The 20,085-nt window shown below is 43.4% G+C and overlaps 1 protein-coding gene across 1 annotated transcript; it reads right to left on the bottom strand.

Moving 5' to 3' along the window:
- Positions 1 to 5,018: 5,018 nt before the first annotated feature.
- On the bottom strand, positions 5,019 to 18,543 carry si:ch73-40i7.5 (amyloid-beta A4 precursor protein-binding family A member 3). Its single transcript, XM_029695843.1, has 11 exons — positions 18,246 to 18,543; positions 16,331 to 17,502; positions 15,518 to 15,548; positions 15,267 to 15,412; positions 14,648 to 14,734; positions 8,612 to 8,800; positions 7,965 to 8,144; positions 7,146 to 7,358; positions 5,992 to 6,111; positions 5,428 to 5,568; positions 5,019 to 5,266 (listed from the first exon to the last, which is right to left on the bottom strand). The coding sequence occupies exons 2-11, from the start codon at positions 17,384 to 17,386 to the stop codon at positions 5,195 to 5,197; spliced, it is 2,235 nt and encodes a 744-aa protein (XP_029551703.1). The 5' UTR covers positions 17,387 to 17,502; positions 18,246 to 18,543; the 3' UTR covers positions 5,019 to 5,194.
- Between the last annotated feature and the right edge of the window lie 1,542 nt (positions 18,544 to 20,085).

The raw sequence follows: 20,085 nt of genomic DNA, 5'->3' as shown, positions 1-20,085 counted from the left end.
GCGCGCTATGAGACTGTATCTAACTGCTTTAATGAAGAGGCAGCTGCGTTCATATAGATGAACGATAGGAACGTCGACTGAATAATCTGCTTTCTACTATTTATCGAGAGGCATGACCTATAGAAGCCCATTTTTATTCTCAGTTTCTTAACGAACTCATCAATATGCTTTTAAAAAGACACATTTTCATATATCCAGATATTTGTAAGCAGGGACACGATGAATATGGACACAATCCAACATACATATGCTTAAATAAAGTTATTGTTATGCGCTCTAGAGAACATATACATAGTTTTACCTGCATTCAATGCTAATTTCAGGTCAATAAAGTTGTTCTGTAATACAATGAAGGCAGACTGTAGTTTAGATAGAGCCTGGTTAACCATGCGGGCAAAAGCATACACAACAGTGTCATTGTCATACAAGTGCAGGTTACAATTTTTACAGACTAACAATACAGACTTATGTAAACAGTAAAAAGTACAGGACCCAGAATCAACCTCTGCAGGACACCTTTCTTAATATCCAGGAAACCTGATTTAACACCATCAGTAGATATTGAGTTCTATCTGACAGGTCAAAAGCCTCTGAATTAGCAGTGAGTGATCAACAGTATCGAAAGCCTTTGACAGGTAAATGAAGAGGGCAGAAAAATGTTGCCTTTTATCCATACATCATTTATAACTAGGAACACAGCAGAGATAGTGCTATGACCTGGTCTAAAACCCAACTGATATACATTTAGAATACATTTCAAAGATAAGAAATATCTTAGCTGAGAATGAATCAAGGAGTCTAATATTTTAGCTAGGCAAGAAAGAAGAAATAGGGTGATAATAATTTAGGTCACCACCTTTGTGAAGGGGGAGTACATGGGCCGCCTTCCAACTTTGGGGATAGTAGCAGATATAATCGTCAGGTTAAAAATATGGGTTAATGATTCAGCAATCAGGGGGGCAGAGCTGCAGCAAAAATGGATCAATCATATCTGCCCCAATGGATTATTATTATTTATTTTTTTACATAAATCTTAAGCAAGGCATCTAGCACATCACAGAAACGGGTTAACCGTTGAGTCAGCTGGAGGCTGGAAGAGGGAAGAGCAGTCAATTGACTGACCAAGGTCAATTAAACCCCAGTTTCTCTCAATAAAAAGCCTGGCGAGATAAAATGATGATTAAAAGCATCAGTTATCCCATTCTTCTCAGTTATGTTGACAGAGTCAGACCTAACTTGATTAAGCAGGAAGAGGAATTTGTACTCTTCAGTGCATTTACTGTTTTCCAAATTTTGCAGGATCACCAGCAGTCAGAGATTAAAAAGTAGCTTGATTTAGCTTTCTTAAATCGAGATAGTACATCTGTTCCTCAATTGTCTGAAAATTGTTTTGGGGTTTTATGCACTAAGTGTGTATAAAACCTCTATAAATTGTATTTATAATTATGAGACAATATTTTATGTTGTCAATAATTCTATTACACAATTTCTGATATTAGATTCCTTACTTTTATCTTCCTGCAAAAGTAAAATCAGGATTATGATGACTGCCATTCATTCCAATTAGACTGGTTTGGATTTCTCCCTGACCAATATGGCTTCCATTTTCCCCCAATTCTGGAACTTTGATGGTTAATGACATAGCCAATTCTACCTCTATTTTGGCACACAAATGAAGCTGATCGGCCAGGAGTATGACAGGCAGTGTTACACAAGATCGACTACTACTACTACTCAATAACAGAAAAAAGTAGAGGTCATTTTAGGTGTAGAATAAGGCAATATAACAAATAGCCCAACACTTTGTTTCTTGTACACCTTCCTATCAAACAAACAGTTATGCATGACATATTGCATGCACACATTCTTCAACAGGAATTGTGTACGCTAAAAATAGTTGGTACTGCAATACCTGATTTCAAAAATGGATTCAATATTCATCAACATATTTAGTTCACCATTCCGCAACATTTCGAAACATTTTGCTATTGTGTGCCCTTATAAACTCAAAGATAATTCATAAAAATCCAAATAACTTCACAGATCCTCATTGTAAAAAGTTTAAACATTGTTTCCCATGCTTGTTCAATGAACCATAAACAATTAATGAACATGCACCTGTGGAACGGTCGTTAAGACACTAACAGCTTACAGACGGTAGGCAATTAAGGTCACAGTTATGAAAATTAGGACACTAAAGAGGCCTTTCTACTGACTCTGAAAAACAGCAAAAGAAAGATGCCCAGGGTCCCTGCTCATCTGTGTGAACGTGCCTTAGGCATGCTGCAAGGAGGCATGAGGACTGCAGATGTGGCCAGGGCAATAAATTGCAATGTCTGTACTATGAGACGCCCAAGACAGCGTTACAGGGAGACAGGACGGACAGCGGATCGTCCTCGCAGTGGCAGACCACGTGTAATAACACCTGCACAGGATCGGTACATCCGAACATCACACCTGCGGGACAGGTACAGGGTGGAAACAACAACTGCCCAAGTTACAACAGGAACGCACAATCCCTCCATCAGTGCTCAGACTGTCTGCAATAGGCTGAGAGAGGCTGGACTGAGGGCTTGTAGGCCTGTTGTAAGGCAGGTCCTCACCAGACATCACCGGCAACAATGTTGCCTATGGGCACAAACCCAGCCTCGCTGGACCAGACAGGACTGTCAAAAAGTGCGGATTCGCGTTTATCGTCGAAGGAATGAGCGTTACACCGATGCCTGTACTCTGGAGCGGGATCGATTTGGAAATGGAGGGTCCGTCATGGTCTGGGGCGGTGTGTTTCAGCATCATCGGACTGAGCTTGTTGTCATTGTAGGCAATCTCAATGCTGTGCATTACAGGGAAGACATCCTCCTCCCACATGTGGTACCCTGCCTGCAGGCTCATCCTGGCATGACCCTCCAGCATGACAATGCCACCAGCCATACTGCTCGTTCTGCACGTGATTTCCTGCAAGACAGAAATGTCAGTGTTCTGCCATGGCCAGTGAAGAGCCCGGATCTCAACCCCATTGAGCACCTCTGGGACCTGTTGGATCGGAGGGTGAGGGCCATTCCCCCCAGAAATGTCCGGGAACTTGCAGGTGCCTTGGTGGAAGGGGGGGGGGGTAACACCTCACAGCAAGAACTGGCAAATCTGGTGCAGTCCATGAGGAGATGCACTGCAGTACTTGATGCAACTGGTGGCCACACCAGATACTGACTGTTACTTTGGATTTTGACCCCCCCTTTGTTCATGGACACATTTTTCAATTTCTGTTAGTCACATATCTGTGCAACTTGTTCAGTTTGTTTCAGTTGTTGAATCTTATGTTCAAACAAATATCTACACATGTTAAGTTTGCTGAAAATAAACGCAGTTGACAGTGAGGACGTTTCTTTTTTTGCTGAGTTTATGAGCCAGGTACTGACCTGTTATGACCAATGTGGCCAGGCCATATTCCTATCATAGGAATGATGCAGGGCGCAAGACAGCATTGACAGCCTCTCGTTACTGTCCAGTCCAGCTCTGTCACTGTGGGGTCAGGCCTGAAACTTGTACAAAATAAGATCCATACATTGAAGAGAATGCACCACCATACTGATACTCCCAGGTATGAGTATTCTAAGATGTTGATATGTCACAGGTTAGTCTGCACTTTGTTTGTGTCAGATTTTGGATTAAATATAAACAACTGTGGAGGTAGAGCAACGACAAAACATATCACACAATACCATTAGTAAAACAGCCTACAATACATGGTTTAGTCACACATCCCCAGTCCATAATCAATAAAAACAATGGCAATTGCCAGGGATAGATCGAATTTAATAAACATCCAAAACTGCAGTCATTAAAAATATCTCTTTCTAAAGCTAAAAGTTATCTTCTGCAAATACAGAACTCAACGTTATGAATTCTTCCAGGCACTGAAATGGGAATGGCATGCAAAATACATCTTTCAGCATTTTAATAGTACACCGTTCAGAGATACAGTGTAATAATTTAAAAGTCATGTAGTAGCCGGTTGACGTGCATGTTGGTCAATGACATTGCCTAGGCGTAAAATACAGACGCTCTGCTTTTTTGACACCACACTCCAAAAAACAAGTTTTGCAGGCTCTAGTTTTGTCTAATCTTGATTGTCCAGTAGTGTGGTCCAGTGTGGCAAGGAAAGACCTAGTTAAGCTGCAGCTGGCCCAGAACAGAGCGGCACGTTTTGCTCTTCATTGTAATCAGAGGGCTGATATAAATACTATGCATGCCTTGGCTTTGAGTTGAGGAGAGACTGACTGCATCACTTTTTATAAGAAACATTGTGTTGAAAAATCCCAAATTGTTTGCATAGTAACTTACACATAGCTCTGACACACACACTTATCCCACCAGACGTCTTCTCATAGTCCCCAAATCCAGAATAAATTCAAGAAAACGTACAGTATTATATAGAGCCCTTATTGCATGGAACATCCTTCCATCTCATATTGCTCAAATAAACAGCAAACCTGGTTTCAAAAGACATAAAGCAACACCTCTCCCCTATTTGATGTAGATAGTTTGTGTGTATACATTGATATGTTGGCTACGTGTGCCTTTTAAAAAATGTATGTAGTTCTGTCCTTGAGCTGTTCTTGTCCATTAATGTTGGGTATTATGTCAGGTTTTTTGTGGACCCCAGGAAGAGTAGCTGCTGCTTCAGCAACAGCTAATGGAGATCCTAATAAAATACCAAAATAGAATGAGGCGGGAAGCACGAAACAACGAGAGATATCTTCCTTAAGTAAGGTTTCTCTCCATTAACTCAAGTTCAACGGAGGCACAACTGCAACTAAAGAGCGGTGGTGGAAGACATTAATTGCACTCATGCTGTTCCTGTTAAGATACTTAGTATAGTCGAAAAATAACCTCACTTTTCCTATTGCCAATCTTAGTTATCATTTGCTTTAAAACATCTCATAAATATAAACTGAGTTTTATAAAAAAAAAATCTAAATGTGCTGCATCATCATGTAATTCCAACATACATACAAACATTCTGTACAGGTGGGGAAGCCCTTTATGTGTATCAGTAGCCAGCTGATACAGTACAATTGCATATGGGGAGAAAGAAAATCGAATGAGACTGCAAGTGAGCATGTGTATAGATGGAAAATGGCCTGCGTATAGCTCGTTTGCTTGAGAGCGCAGCAGCATTCTCTTCTCCGTTATCTCAGAGAAATACTGGCGTATCTTGTCCCGTTAGAAGGCGATATGTAGAGGCTGGCATTGTCTTCAAGTGAATCTGTTCAGAAAGATGAGCAGTTATGAATGACAAAGCTAATATTTCTTTAACCAATTCATTGTCTAACTGAGTAATGCTGTCAGCAAAGAGAAAGTAGGCTTCTTGAAATGAAAGTCCGTGTTAAATCTAGTGCTTCTGAGTTGGGGTTGAATTCCTCTCACCTCCCCGACTGCGTTAGTCAAAATGTGGATGATCTTCTCGTGAGGAGTGGCTACCACACTCTGCCCGTTGATTTCAATGATGCGGTGTCCAACCCGGATGCCACCTCTCTCCGCAATCCCTCCACGCATCAGACTGCAGATCTGCTCAAGGCAACATGGGTATGAGAAAGATACAGAATGAAAAAATACACGAGACAGTTGAGGTGATTGAAGGCTGTGAAGTGAGGCTATGAAAGTGGGCAATTTACCCTTTTTGCTTTACTACTATGGACTTTCAGAAAATGGATGCCGTACAGGTACTATTCAATCGAAAAATCTGTTTCAGACCACATTGATTTCAGATTAACTTTTTTCAAGACCATGTTCGCAGTGAGAAACAAAAAATAACTTCAAATGCATACTACTCACTACTGACGGACAGGGCCTGAGCCAAATAAATATTGACATAAATAAAACATGAATAACCTGAACGTTAGATCCTGTCTGGCAGTTGAATATGTATTCATCATTTTTATTTTAATAAAAATGTAGAGTAAAATGATATACAAAGTAACTGTCACTTACAATGCCGTCCTCCACACTGAAGCCCAACTGAAATTTTGGGTCCGGTCGCTTGATTATAGCCATGGTGACGGGAGGGCAGTGGACAATACTGAGCTTCACCTCGGCTTGGTTTTTCAAATCCTTTTATAAAAAAAACAAAAAAAGGGGAAAATACATCATACAAATAATGGAGAGATTCCTGCAAACATAAATTTCTATGTCACCTTAAAGTATCCATTCACTATCTAATTGCATTCTGTGCTCCGTACATGATGAAAGGCATTCACAGAATGGGTATTGTGTGTGTGCATACGTGTCATGTGCGTAGAATACATTCAACAACATTAGGTGAACAAATCCAACATCCTACCATCAAGTCCAACCTCATGCCGAAATTATACTTTAGAACGCAAACATTTCCACCAATTGATCTCCCACTCGATACCCGCATCAGTCTATGACAGGGATCATCAACTACATTATCTTCTAGAGCAGATGGTCAAGGGGCTGGAACATAATTATGAATAACTTGTAGACTGCAAATTGACCAGAAGCCCAAAAATATATAATCTGTAATTTCAAACCTTGATTACATTTGTATACGATCATACACTGAGTATACAAAACATTAGGAACACCTGCTCTTTCCATGGCAGACTAACAAGGTGAATCCAGGTGAAAGCTGATGCCTTATTGATGTCACCTGTTTAAATCCACTTCAAATCAGTGTAGATGAAGGGGAGGAGACCGGCTAAAGAAGGACATCTAAAGTCTTGAGACTATTGAGACATGGGTTGTGTGTGTGCCATTCAGAGGGTGAATGGGCAAGACAAAATATTTAAGTGCCTTTGAACGGGGCATGGTAGTAGGTGCCAGGCGCATCGGTTTGTGTCAAGAACTGCAACGCTGCTGGGTTTTTCAAGCTCAACAGTTTGCCGTGTGTATCAAGAATGGTCAACCACCCAAAGGACATCCAGCCAACTTGACACAACTGTGAGAAGCATTGGAGTCAACATTGGCCAAATAAAAATAACCCGTGGGCCACCAGTTGGGGAACCCTGCTGTATGACTTCAGCAATACAGTACCATCTAGTGTGCATTCTAGGAACTACATGAGACAGCCAACAGTCACAGGAACTAATGAAACACAGAGGCACAACACAACCCCCTCTTACCCGTATGATACTCTGGCAGGTGGTTATGGGGAGGCCCACTAGGCTGGTGCTATTGACGGACATGATGCGGTCTCCAATGCTGAGGGCCCCGCAGCGCTCTGCAGGGCCACCGTGGAGCAGGTTGGCCACCACCACCGTGGGCAGGATGGACCCCCAGCCTGACTCCACCACCGCCACCCCCACTATCTCCCCGGGAGCCTTGGAGATGGACACCTGGACAGACAGCAGGGAGGTGGTTTAAGAGAAAGATGGAATTTCATCTGGGTGGTGTTCAGTAGGGAAACACCTTTCAAGATGTAAAACAGTGGACAAGTTCAAGGAGTACCTAACGCAGTTTAAAAATGTTTTTATCTTAACTGAACAACATTGATGTACATTTCACTAAAATCATGAAATGTATGAATCGGTTTCATTAGTGTCTTGAGCAAAAGAGTAAGTGGTTGTTGCATAGCGTAAAACCACAAATGCTTTTGGTTTAAGGACAATATTATCTCCATGAACAACCAAATGTTACAACAGATTGTTATCTAGGCAAGTACTTTCCAAAGCTCTCATCGGGGACCACCAGATGTTTCACACATTTGTTGTTGCCCTGAATTGGCAAACCTGATTCGATTTGTTAAGGGCTTGGTGATAGTTGACTAATTGAATCAGGAGTGCCAGTTTAGGGCTACAACCAATATGTGAAATGTCTGGTGGTCCCCAAGGAGAGGGTTGAGAATCCCTGCAGGGTAGGAGGAACACCGCATTTGTAGACCAACATTTAAAAGGACACCCCAGCTGGTCCTAACAAGGTGCTGAAATTGAGTGTTACTGTACCTCTCTGATGTTATCTGAATCAGAGAAGTGCACCAGGTCTCCGTTGTAGAGCTCCTGTGTTCCCAGGTAGTCACTGTATTCGCTGGGCTTTAGCTCGCTGGCCTTGATACCGTTGGCGTGGAGGAACTGCTGGTAGGCCACACCGAAGGCCTGGCCAATCGCCTGAGCGATCACCTGGGCCTACATGCAGGAGAGTGACAGTGAGTCAGTGGGCGTGTTCAGACATGTCCCAGACTGGCAGCCAACAGTATGGTAATCCTTTACATACCTGTTCCTTCTCACAAGCATTTCAAGTAGCCAAAATAGGCTGTGGCTAACGTATTATTAAACCGAACCATAAAGTATAATAATGTAATGAACTGCTAATTAGTGTTTCCTCCTGTTAATCGACTCCTGGCATGGAAAACGAACCTGTGTGCCAGGCTGTTCCTTTCTTTATTTAACAAAGCTGGTTTACCTAGTTGCTTAGGCAAGACAACGACAAGTTGGCTCAAGTACTGTAGAAAAAGACTGGCACCGGAAATAATAAATAAAATATATATATATATTTTTTTTTAAAACAGTTCAACCTAATTATTTTCAACAACAAAAAAAAACAGAAAACATATTGGACATAATGTTGTACGGTTTCCACTTGGCTGACTCACATCATCGGAGTTAAACACATGGCAGATCATGCAGCACTTTTTCTGTGGCCCGGGGGAGTTGGCCCCGGTGGGGTTCCCCTCCTGGCCTTTACGGCCCACGGCCGGCTTCCTACGGGCCATCAGGACCACGATGCTGCCGATGTCTGCGATGTAGGAGATCATCTGGAGAGGGTGGTCCATCATGGCCTCCTATAGGAGAAACAGGATGGATGAATCTATAGAAACATTTAACTGTTTACTAACACTTTATTTGGTCTTTTTTTTTTACCTTTATTTAACTAGGCAAGTCAGTTAAGAACAAATTCTTATTTACAATGACAGCCTATCAAAAGCCAAAAGGCCTCCTGCGGGGAAAGGGGTTGGGAATAAAAACGTATTAAATTAAAATATAGGACAACACACACACACACACACACATCACGACAAGAGAGACAACGCAACATAAAGAGAGACCTAAGACAACAACATAGCATGGTAGCAGCACAAAACATAGTACAAACATTATTGGGCACAGACAATAGCACAAAGGCCAAGAAGGTAGAGACAACAACACATCACGCAAAGGAGCCACAACTGTCAGAAAGAGTGTCCATGATTGAGTCTTTGAATGAAGAGATTGAGATAAAACTGTCCAGTTTGAGTGTTTGTTGCAGCTCGTTCCAGTCGCTAGCTGCAGCAAACTGAAAAGACGAGCAACCCAGGGATGTGTGCGCTTTGGGGACCTTTAACAGAACGTGACTGGCAGAACGGGTGTTGTATGTGGAGGATGAGGGCTGCAGTAGATATCTCAGATAGGGAGGAGGGAGGGAGTGAGGCCTAAGAGGGTTTTAGAAATAAGCATCAATCAGTGGGTCTTGCAACGGGTATACAGAAATGACCAGTTTACAGAGGAGTAGAGAGTGCAGTGATGTGTCCTATAAGGAGCATTGGTGACAAATCTGATGGCCAAATGGTGAAGAACATCAAGCTGCTCGAGAGCACCCTTACCTGCCGATCTATAAATTACGTCTCCGTAATCTAGCATGGGTAGGATGGTCATCTTACTCAGGGTTAGTTTGGCAGCTGGGGTGAAAGAGGAGCGATTACGATAGAGGAAACCAAGTCTAGATTTAACTTTAGCCTGCAGCTTTGATATGTGCTGAGAGAAGGACAGTGTACTGTCTGGCCATACTCCCAAGTACTTTTATGAGATGACTATCTCAAGCTCTAAACCCTCAGAGGTAGTAATCACACCTCTGGGGAGAGAGGCCTTCTTCTTACCAAACCACATGACCTTAGTTTTGGAGGTGTTAAGGGCAGAGAAAGAGGGGCCAGCTGAGTATAAGACTATCATCTGCATATAAATGGATGAGAGCGCTTCCTACTGCCTGAGCTATGTTGTTGATGTAAATTGAGAAGAGCGTGGGGGCTAGGATCGAGCCTTGGGGTACACCCTTGGTGACAGGCAGTGGCTGAGACAGATGTTCGGACTTTATACACTGCACTTTTTGAGAGGTAGTTAGCAAACCAGGCTAAAGACCCCTCAAATACCAATACTCCTTAGCCGGCCCACAAGAATGGAATGGTCTACCGTATAAAAAGCTTTGGCCAAGTCAATACATATAGCAGTACAACATTGCTTAGAATCAAGGGCAAAAATCATTGAGGACTTTTAAGGTTGCAGTGACACATCCATAACCTGAGCGGAAACCAGATTGCATACCAGAGAATACTATAGACATCAAGAAAGCCAGTCAATTGATTATTGACAAATTCTTCTAACACTTTTGATAAACATGGCAAAATAGAAATAGGCCTATAACATTTAGGATCAGCTTGATCTCCCCCTTTAAATAAAGGACAAACCGTGGCTGCCTTCCAAGCAATGGGAACCTCCCTAGAAAGAAGAGATAGGTTAAAAAGGTCAGAGATAGGCTTGGCGAAGATAGGGGCAGCAACCTTAAAAAAGAAAGGTCTAAACCCTCTGACCCAGTTTAAGGAGCTCCTTTAGCATCTCAGACTCAGTGACTGCCTGCAAGGAGAAACTTTGTAGCAGGGCAGGGGAAAAAGAGGGAGAAGCATCGGGGATAGTCGCATTAGAAGGGGTGGGAGATGACGAAATGTTGGACGGGCAAGGAGGAATTGCTGAGTCAAATAGGAATCCTGACTTAAGTGGTGATTTAAAAAACTCAGCCATGTGCTCCTTGTCAGTAACAACCACATCATCAACATTAAGGGACATGGGCAGCTGTGAGGAGGGTTTATTCTCCAGGTTTTTAACCATTTTCCAGAACGTCTGTGTTAGACCCACAGAGAGAGAACTGCTCCTTAAAGTAATTAACTTGGGCCTGCCGGATAGCCTGAGCGCACTAATTTCTCATTTGCAAGATCTTAATGTTTTTCCTCATAATCCTGGACTATCGGACCACCATTTTATTACGTTTGCAATCGCAACAAATAATCTGCTCAGACACCAACCAAGGATCATCAAAAGTTGTGCTATAAATTCTCAGACAACCCAAAGATTCCTTGATGCTCTTCCAGACTCCCTCTGCCAACCCACGGACGTCAGAGGACAAAAATCAGTTAACCAACTAACTGAGGAACTCAATTTAACCTTGCGCAATACCCTAGATGCAGTCGCACCCCTAAAAATATTTGTCATAAGAAACTAGCTCCCTGGTATACAGAAAATCTCTGAAGCAAGCATCCAGAAAATTGGAACGGAAATGGCGCCAAACAAAACTGGAAGTCTTCCGACTAGCTTGGAAAGACAGTACCGTGCAGTATTGAAGAGCCCTCACTGCTGCTTGATCATCCTATTTTTCCAACTTAATTGAGGAAAATAAGAACAATCCAAAATGTGAGCTAACTAAAAAGCAGCATTCCCCAAAAGAGGATGGCTTTCAGTTCAACAGTAATAAATTAATGAACTTCTTTGAGGAAAAGATCATGATCATTAGAAAGCTAATTACAGACTGCTCTTTAAATCTGCATATTCCTCAAAAGCTCTGTTGTCCTGAGTCTGCACAACTCTGCCAGGACCTAGGATCAAGGGAGACACTATAGTGTTTTAGTACTATATCTCTTGACAAAATGAAAATAATCAAGGCCTCTAAACCTTCAAGCTGCATACTGGACCCTATTCCAACTAAACTACTAAAAGAGCTGCTTCCTGTGCTTGGCCCTCCTATGTTGAACATAATAAACGTCTCTCTATCCACCGGATGTGTACCAAACTCACTAAAAGTGGCAGTAATAAAGCCTCTCTTGAAAAAGCCAAACCTTGACCCAGAAAATATAAAAAAAACTATCGGCCTATATCGAATCTCCCATTCCTCTCAAAAATGTTAGAAAAAGCTGTTGCGCAGCAACTCACTGCCTTCCTGAAGACAAACAATGTATATGAAATGCTTCCATCATAGCACCGAGACTGCACCTTGTGAAGGTGGTAAATTATATTTTAATGGCATCAGACCGAAGCTCTGCATCTGTCCTCGCGCTCCTAGACCTTAGTGCTGCTTTTGATACCATCGATCACCACATTCTTTTGGAGAGATTGGAAACCCAAATTGGTCTACACGGACAAGTCCTGGCCTGGTTTAGATCTTATCTGTCGGAAAGATATCAGTTTGTCTCTGTGGATGGTTTGTCCTCTGACAAATCAACTGTACATTTCGGTGATCCTCAAGGTTCCGTTTTAGGACCACTATTGTTTTCATTATATATTTTACCTCTTGGGGATGTCATTCAAAAACATAATGCTAACTTTCACTGCTATGCGGATGACACACAGCTGTACATTTCGATGAAACATGTTGAAGCCCCAAAATTGCCCTCGCTGGAAGCCTGTGTTTCAGACATAAGGAAGTGGATGGCTGCAAACTTTCTACTTTTAAACTTGGACAAAACAGAGATGCTTGTTCTAGGTCCCAAGAAACAAAGAGATCTTCTGTTGAATCTGACAATTAATCTTGATGGTTGTACAGCCGTCTCAAATAAAACTGAAGGACCTCGGCGTTACTCTGGACCCTGATCTCTCTTTTGACGAATATATCAAGACTGTTTCAAGGACAGCTTTTTTCCATCTACGTAACATTGCAAAAATCAGAAATTCTCTGTCCAAAAATGATGCAGAAAAATGAATCCATGCTTTTGTCACTTCTAGGTTAGACTACGGCAATGCTCTACTTTCCAGCTACCCGGATAAAGCACTAAATAAACTTCAGTTTGTGCTAAATACAGCTGCTAGAATCCTGACTACAACCAAAAAATGTGATCATATTACTCCAGTGCTAGCCTCCCTACACTGGCTTCCTGTTAAGGCAAGGGCTGATTTCAAGGTTTTACTGCTAACCTACAAAGCATTACATGGGCTTGCTCCTACCTATCTTTCCGATTTGGTCCTGTCGTACATACATACCTACACGTACGCTACGGTCACAAGACGCTGGCCTCCTAATTGTCCCTAGAATTTCTAAGCAAACAGCTGGAGGCAGGGCTTTCTCCTATAGAGCTCCATTTTTATGAAATGGTCTGCCTACCCATGTAGGCCTCAACCTTTAAGTCTTTATTGAAGACTCATCTCTTCAGTAGTTCCTATGATTGAGTGTAGTCTGGCCGAGGAGTGTGAAGGTGAACGGAAAGGCACTGGAGCAACGAACCACCCTTGCTGTCTCTGCCTGGCCGGTTCCCCTCTGTCCACTGGGATTCTCTGCCTCTAACCCTATTACAGAGGCTGAGTCACTGGCTTACTGGTCCTCTTCCATACCGTCCCTAGGAGGGGTGCATCACTTGAGTGTGTTGAGTCACTGACGTGGTCTTCCTGTCTGGGTTGGCGCCCCCCTTGGGTTGTGCCGTGGCGGAGATCTTTGTGGGCTATATTCGGCCTTGTCTCAGGATGGTAAGTTGGTGGTTGAAGATATCCCTCTAGTGGTGTAGGGGCTATGCTTTGGCAAAGTGGGTGGGGTTATATCCTGCCTGTTTGGCCCTGTCCGGGGGTATCATCGGATGGGGCCACAGTGTCTCCTGACCCCTCCTGTCTCAGCCTCCAGTATCTATGCTGCAGTAGTTTGTGTGTCGGGGGGCTAGGGTCAGTCTGTTATATCTGGTGTATTTCTCCTGTCTTATCCGGTGTCCTGTGTGAATTTAAGTATGCTCTCTCTAATTCTCTCTCTCTGTCATTCTTTCTCAGAGAACCTGAGCCCTAGGACCATGCCTCAGGACTACCTGGCATGATGACTCCTTGCTGTCCCCAGTCCACCTGGCCGTGCTGCTGCTCCAGACCTGCTGTTTTCAACTCTCTAGAGACAGGAGGAGCGGTAGAGATACTCTCAATGATCGGCTATGAAAAGCCAACTGACATTTACTCCTGAGGTGCTGACCTTTTGCACCCTCGACAACTACTGTGATTATTATTATTTGACCATGCTGGTCATTTATGAACATTTGAACAGCTTGGCCATGTTCGATTATAATCTCCACCCAGCACAGCCAGAAAAGGACTGCCCCCCCCCCCTCATAGCCTGGTTCCTCTCTAGGTTTCTTCCTAGGTTTTGGCCTTTCTAGGGAGTTTTTCCTAGCCACCGTGCTTCTACACCTACATTGCTTGCTATTTGGGGTTTTAGGCTGGGTTTCTGTACAACACTTTGAGATATCAGCTGATGTAAGAAGGGCTATATAAACAAATTTGATTTGCCTGAACGAGAGACAGTCAGCATGTGCCGAGTCTTTTGCCAAAAGCAATTCTTGAGGTGGAGTAACTCTGCAAGATCACGGTCAAACCAGGTGCTGAACCTTTAGGTGTAAGTTTAACACTAATGAAAAAAATCCATGATAGATCCATTCCCACTGGGTCTAACAACGAAGACGGCCAGGCTAGTTTAACAGCAACCGCTATATATCTAGGACCAGCAAGCCATTCAGAAGTGAGAAAGCTGAAAAACTGTCACAAAATTCTCTTGACTATTCAACTGTACAGGCTGAGTACGACTCAAATTAGAGACACTGCTATTCAAGGAATGACCTTAACTACTTTGTCATCCAGTCAAACCAAACCTGTGTGTCTGCGCTGAGGACTTTGATGCGCTGAGTGGAGATGAAGAGATCCACCTCAGTCATAGGCTGAGACTCTCCCTCTGGTGCCTGGAGAAAGACAAGAGCAGATGTTGTGATGACAGATCAACACTTTTAGCAGAATGGTCTGTCTGACCCATTCTGGCACCTCTGGCCTCTTGGCCCTCCCAGTTCCCACTTATCCCAGTCAAAGCTGTACTCTATCCTGGCACCCCAATGGTGGAACAAGCTTCCCCCTAATGTCAGGACAGCACAGTGCCTACCAATCCTCCGACCATGTCTAAAAACCTACCTCTTCAAAAAGTAGAAGGAAAGAAAACACCCTACCATTGAACTTGAGCTTGTCTTTTCTTACTAGCACTGACTTTGTTGATAGTAAAACTTTTCCTCAATAAAGCATCTATGACTGACTGTAGCACCATCCCACAGCGGGGAAAAAAAAAAAAGGAAAAGGTTCTGCCGCAGCGCACTCTAAACCCCAACGGTCCCAATCGACTGAGATATGTGGTTGTCTTACCTTGCTACCTTAAAATGCACTAAATGTAAGTTGCTCGGGATAAGAGCGTCTGCTAAATGACTAAAATGCCAAAAGTAAACTTACTTTGATCCTGTCCACAGCCTCTTGGGCCTGTTTCATTCGGGCGTTGGTGGAAGGGTTCTTGTCAGACTTGAGCTGGGTGGAGCCCAGGTACTTGGCCCCAAATATGACCCCATCCAGGAGGTCATCTGGGTCACAGGGGCCAGGCACTGACACAAAAACAAAGTGACTTATCAGAAATGTATTACTACTATTATTATTGAGATTCCAATAAAAGAAGCACAGAAGTTTTACATAGCCTATGTTTAGCTTACCATCTTTATAGGCTGGGTGGTCCTCTGTGCCCTGTAAGAGAAGAGGTCAATGATAATTGAACAAAGTAAAAGACACGGCTCATTTGAACCAATCAATCATCAGCAAAATAACTGATACTTTACTGAACAAAAATACAAAAATAAATGTGAAGTGTTGGTCCCATGTTTCATGAGCAAAAAAAATAAGATCACAGAAATGTTCCATACACACAAAAATTCTATTTTTGAAATGTTTTGCACAAATTTGTTTTTCATGACCTGTTAGTGAGCATTTCTTCTTTGTCAAGATAATCCCTCCACCTGACAGGTGTGGAATATCAAGAAACTGATTAAAAAGCATGATCATTACACAGGTGCACCTTGTACTGGGGACAATAAAAGGCCACTCTGAAATGTGCAGTTGTGTCACAGAACAATATCACAGATGTCTCAAGTTGAGGATGCATGCAATTGGCATGATGACTGCAGGAATGTCCACCAGAGCTGTTGCCAGAGAATTGAATGTTAATTTATCTACCATAAGCCGCCTCCAACGTTGCTTAAGAGAATTTGGCAGTACATCTAACTGGCCTCACAACCGCAGACACGTGTAACCACGGCAGCCCAGGACCTCGGCTTCTTCAAGTGGGAGGGCCTATGCCCTCCCAGGCCCACCCATGGCTGTGCCTCTGCCTAGTCATGTGAAATCCATAGATTAGGGCCTAATGAATTTTAAAATCGTTGAAATTGTTGCATGTTGTGTTTATATTTTTGTTCAGTATAATAACACCACCATTAATCATTAATAACCATCTTTCAGCATGTCAAACCTACCCGCTCACGGTTCTCTGCATCGTTGACCTCCTCTGGAGCCTCCTCCCCTAACTTCATCCACACAGGCTCTGGGACCTCGTCCTTGGGGATAGAGTCCACGGAGTCATCTCTGTGGCGCAGCCGCCCGCTGTTCCCAAAGTGGTCCCAGAACCTCTCCCCGTCCTCCTGGTTGTAGGAGACAGACACCACTGCATCCATCTCCTCTCTCCGGACCACATAATGAGGAACCTCGGTATCAGAAGGACTGGGCTGGGGAACCCCTATCTCTGTACACTCCAGCAGCCCTAATAGGTCTCTCTGTTGACTCTCAGAGAACAGCAGCCCCGAGGCCTGGTTCAGGTTCTGCTCTGGTAGGAAAGGGCTGACGTCAGTCAACAGAGATGGGAATGGAGGGTCAAAGTCCGAGGACTCAGAGAATGCTGATGGTGTAGGGTCAGAGGTTGAGTCCCTGGGGAGAGGGCTTTCTCTGATGACTTGGAGTCGGTTCAACAGGTGGTGGATCCGAGTGTGGTCTTCGTCACCTGGTCTCCAGACCTCAACCTTCTTCTCTTCCTCCACCACTCTTTCCTTTTCGCAAGGATCCAGGACCTGTTCAGTTGGGGTTCTATCCTCAGGAGCAAGGTTGATTAGCTCCTCCTGGCTAACTACCACAGGAAAAGCTACAGTGTCACTGGTGTCCAAGAGAGGTAGGGACTCACCTACTCCATCCCCGGCAGATAGGGACTCACCTAGTACATCCTCTGGACTGTCCACAGGGACCAAGGAGGGAGGAAAGCTGGGGTCATCCATCTCTTCCACTGACCCTGCTTCACTAGAGTCGTCTGACCTCCAGTCCAGAGGAGGGGGCTCTATCAGGTTAAAGGAGTCCAGGTCCTCTGATTCAGGGTGGGAAGCCTTGGAGGCAGCTTTAGGTGACTGGCTTTGACTGTCTGGATCACCTACAGCAGGTCCACCACAAGCAGTGTTCTCCTGTTGAGGTGAGGAAACTGTTTGTTCCACCTTGTTTCCAGCAGGGCAATTATCGGCCTCCATTTTGTGGATAGGAGCACAGGTCATTGGCAACACATCAACAAGTTGACATGATAGAGACTCCACATACAAGCACCTTTCAATGTCTTGTGGGGTGTTTCAGCAAAGGTTGAGCTATTTAAAGGGGCTACTATACCGTTTCACTGTGGAAGTAGACCATTTTAAAACATACATTAAAATATATTACTTAATGAATAATAATTTATATTTACACCATCAAATTGTGTATCGTCTAACACTATCCTACAGTAATCAAAATTGCAAATGCTTTTCACATCCCCCATTTCTTGTGCAGGGGATAATGAAAGTACCCTCTTTTTCTGTCTTCATTGGCCTGTCCAAGAAAGCAGTGCTGCTATTGCTTCAGGCTCAAAGTACATGTTATGGTCATGTGACACCAAGTCCCCTTTGTGTAACTAGCCTGACAATATGGTATGTTTGTATTCGTATTAAGCTACTGTCGTCATTGTAACATTTTCTCCATATGTAACAAAAAAGCTGTGAGCAATATAAAACAATTATCATAGATAACATCATAAGTAATTATAATGGTGAGCTACTTAACACTTACAAATACAAGACACCAGTCTTCCGAATAATGACACTGAAAACATCTCATTATGCTGCACTGCTGCTAGCTAGAGAAAATGCAGTGGTTCATTGTTGTAGCCTGGCTGGACCACCAGAGCTAATTTGCTAATGTTAGCCAGCTAGCTTCGTTTAGCTTAGCTAACGCATTAGCAAGCATGGCTAGCTACTCAGCTAAATTTCAGCTAATTTACAGCAAATAAGCTTTACTAATCTTCCTGCTGGTTTGCGAACAAGTTAGGGACATTTAGGGCGATATTGGCAGTACCACCTTAACTGACATGACCCAGATGCTCACCCTGTTAAAATCTAGATCGGATGAACTTTACTGCCACGGATGAAGTTGACGTGGCTGGGAACTCTTTTGCAACGAAACAAGTCGGCAATATAGCAGTGTCTTCGTAGTAATAGCTACAATTGTAACAGCACCGTGCTGAGTCAATTAGCAGTACGCTCGTCTCGTGTATGAAACATAAAATGCTGCTGTTGTATGCATCTCTGCTACAGAGTTACATAAATTGTTTCGGTGGTCTTCTCTCTGCTTCTATAAACAATGTTGATGTAGTGCGCATGCGTACGACTGATTCAAGTCATGCTCAATCTATTGTCAAACTTAACTTCATACAGTGCCTTCGGAAAGTTCAGACCCCTTGACTTTTCCACATTTTCTTACGTTACTTATTCTAAAATGGAATAAACATTTAAAAATTATCTATACACACAATACACCATATTGACAAAGCATAACCAGGCTTTTAGAAAATGTTGCTAAGTTATTCAAAATAATAAACATCAATAACTTATTACATAAGTATTCAGACCCTTTGCTATGAGACTCGAAATTGAGCTCCGGTGTATCTTGTTTCCACTGATTATCCTTGAGATGTTTCTACAACTTGATTGGAGTCCACCTGTGGTAAATTCAACTGATTGGACATGATTTGGAAAGGCATACACCTGTCTATATGAGGTCACACAGTTGACAGTGCATGTCAGAGCAAAAACCACACCTTGAGGTCGAAGAAATTGTCCGTAGAGCTCTGAGACACAGATCTGGGGAAGAGTACCAAAGAATGTCTGCAGCATTGAAGGTCCCCTAGCACACAGTGGCCTCCATCATTCTTAAGTGGAAGAAGTTTGGAACCACCAAGACTCTTCCTAGAGCTGGCCACCCGGCCAAACTGAGAAATCGGGGGAGAAGGGTCTTGGTCAGGGAGGTGACCAAGAACCCGATGGTCACTGACAGAGCTCTAGAGTTCCTCTGAGGAGATGGGAGAACCTTCCAGAAGGACAAAAATCTCTGCAGCACTCCACCAATCAGACCTTTATGGTAGAGTGGCAAGATGGAAGCCACTGCCCGCTTGGAGTTTGCCAAAAGGTACCTTAAAGCTTCTCAGACCATAAGAAACACGATTCTCTGGTCTGATGAAACCAAGATTGACCTCTTTGGCCTGAATGCCAAGCGTCACATCTGGAGGAAACCTGGCACCATCCCTACGGTGAAGCATGGTGGTGGCGGCAGCATCATGCTGTGGGGATGTTTCTCAAATAAAATGTTATAGGCCACATGCGCTTGATTAGCAGACGTTATTGCGGGTGTAGCGAAATGCTTGTGCTTCTAGCTCCGACAGTGCAGTAATATCTAACAAATTACACAACATATACACACGAATCTAAGTAGGAATGAATTAAGACTATATACATATGGACGAGCGATATCAGAGCGGAACGGACTAAGATGCAGAATAGTATAGAAAAACAGTATACGAGTAATGCCAGACATGTAAACATTATTAAAGTGACTAGTGTTCCATTCCTTTAAGTGGCCAGTGATTTCTAGTCTATGCCTATAGGCAGCTTCCTCTAATGTGCTAGTGATGGCTGTTTAACAGTGATGGCCTTGAGAGAAGCTGTTTTTCAGTCTCTCGGTCCCAGTTTTGATGCACCTGTACTGACCTCACCTTCTGGATGATAGTGGGGTGAACAGGCAGTGGCTCGGGTGGTTGATGCCCTTGAACTTTTTGGCCTTCCTGTGACATTTGACAAGCCACATTTCTTTAGCCTCCTGAGGTTGAGGAGGCTCTGTTGCGCCTTCACCACACTGCATGGGTGGGTGGTCCATTTCAGTTTGTCAGTGA

The sequence above is a fragment of the Salmo trutta genome, chromosome 17 (genome assembly GCF_901001165.1).
Source record: "Salmo trutta chromosome 17, fSalTru1.1, whole genome shotgun sequence".
Classification (NCBI taxonomy): Eukaryota; Metazoa; Chordata; class Actinopteri; order Salmoniformes; family Salmonidae; genus Salmo; species Salmo trutta.
Note: the sequence above shows the minus strand (reverse complement) of the source record. Positions and strands in the feature narration are given on the sequence as shown.

Coding starts and splice junctions, on each gene's coding strand:
- si:ch73-40i7.5 (XM_029695843.1), bottom strand. CDS start 17,386: ATGACCTGTGCTCCTATCCACAAAATGGAGGCCGATAATTGCCCTGCT. Junction 15,413..15,517: donor CCACCCAGCCTATAAAGATG/GTAAGCTAAACA, acceptor TTTTTGTGTCAG/TGCCTGGCCCCTGTGACCCA. Junction 14,735..15,266: donor AGGCTGTGGACAGGATCAAA/GTAAGTTTACTT, acceptor GTCTTTCTCCAG/GCACCAGAGGGAGAGTCTCA.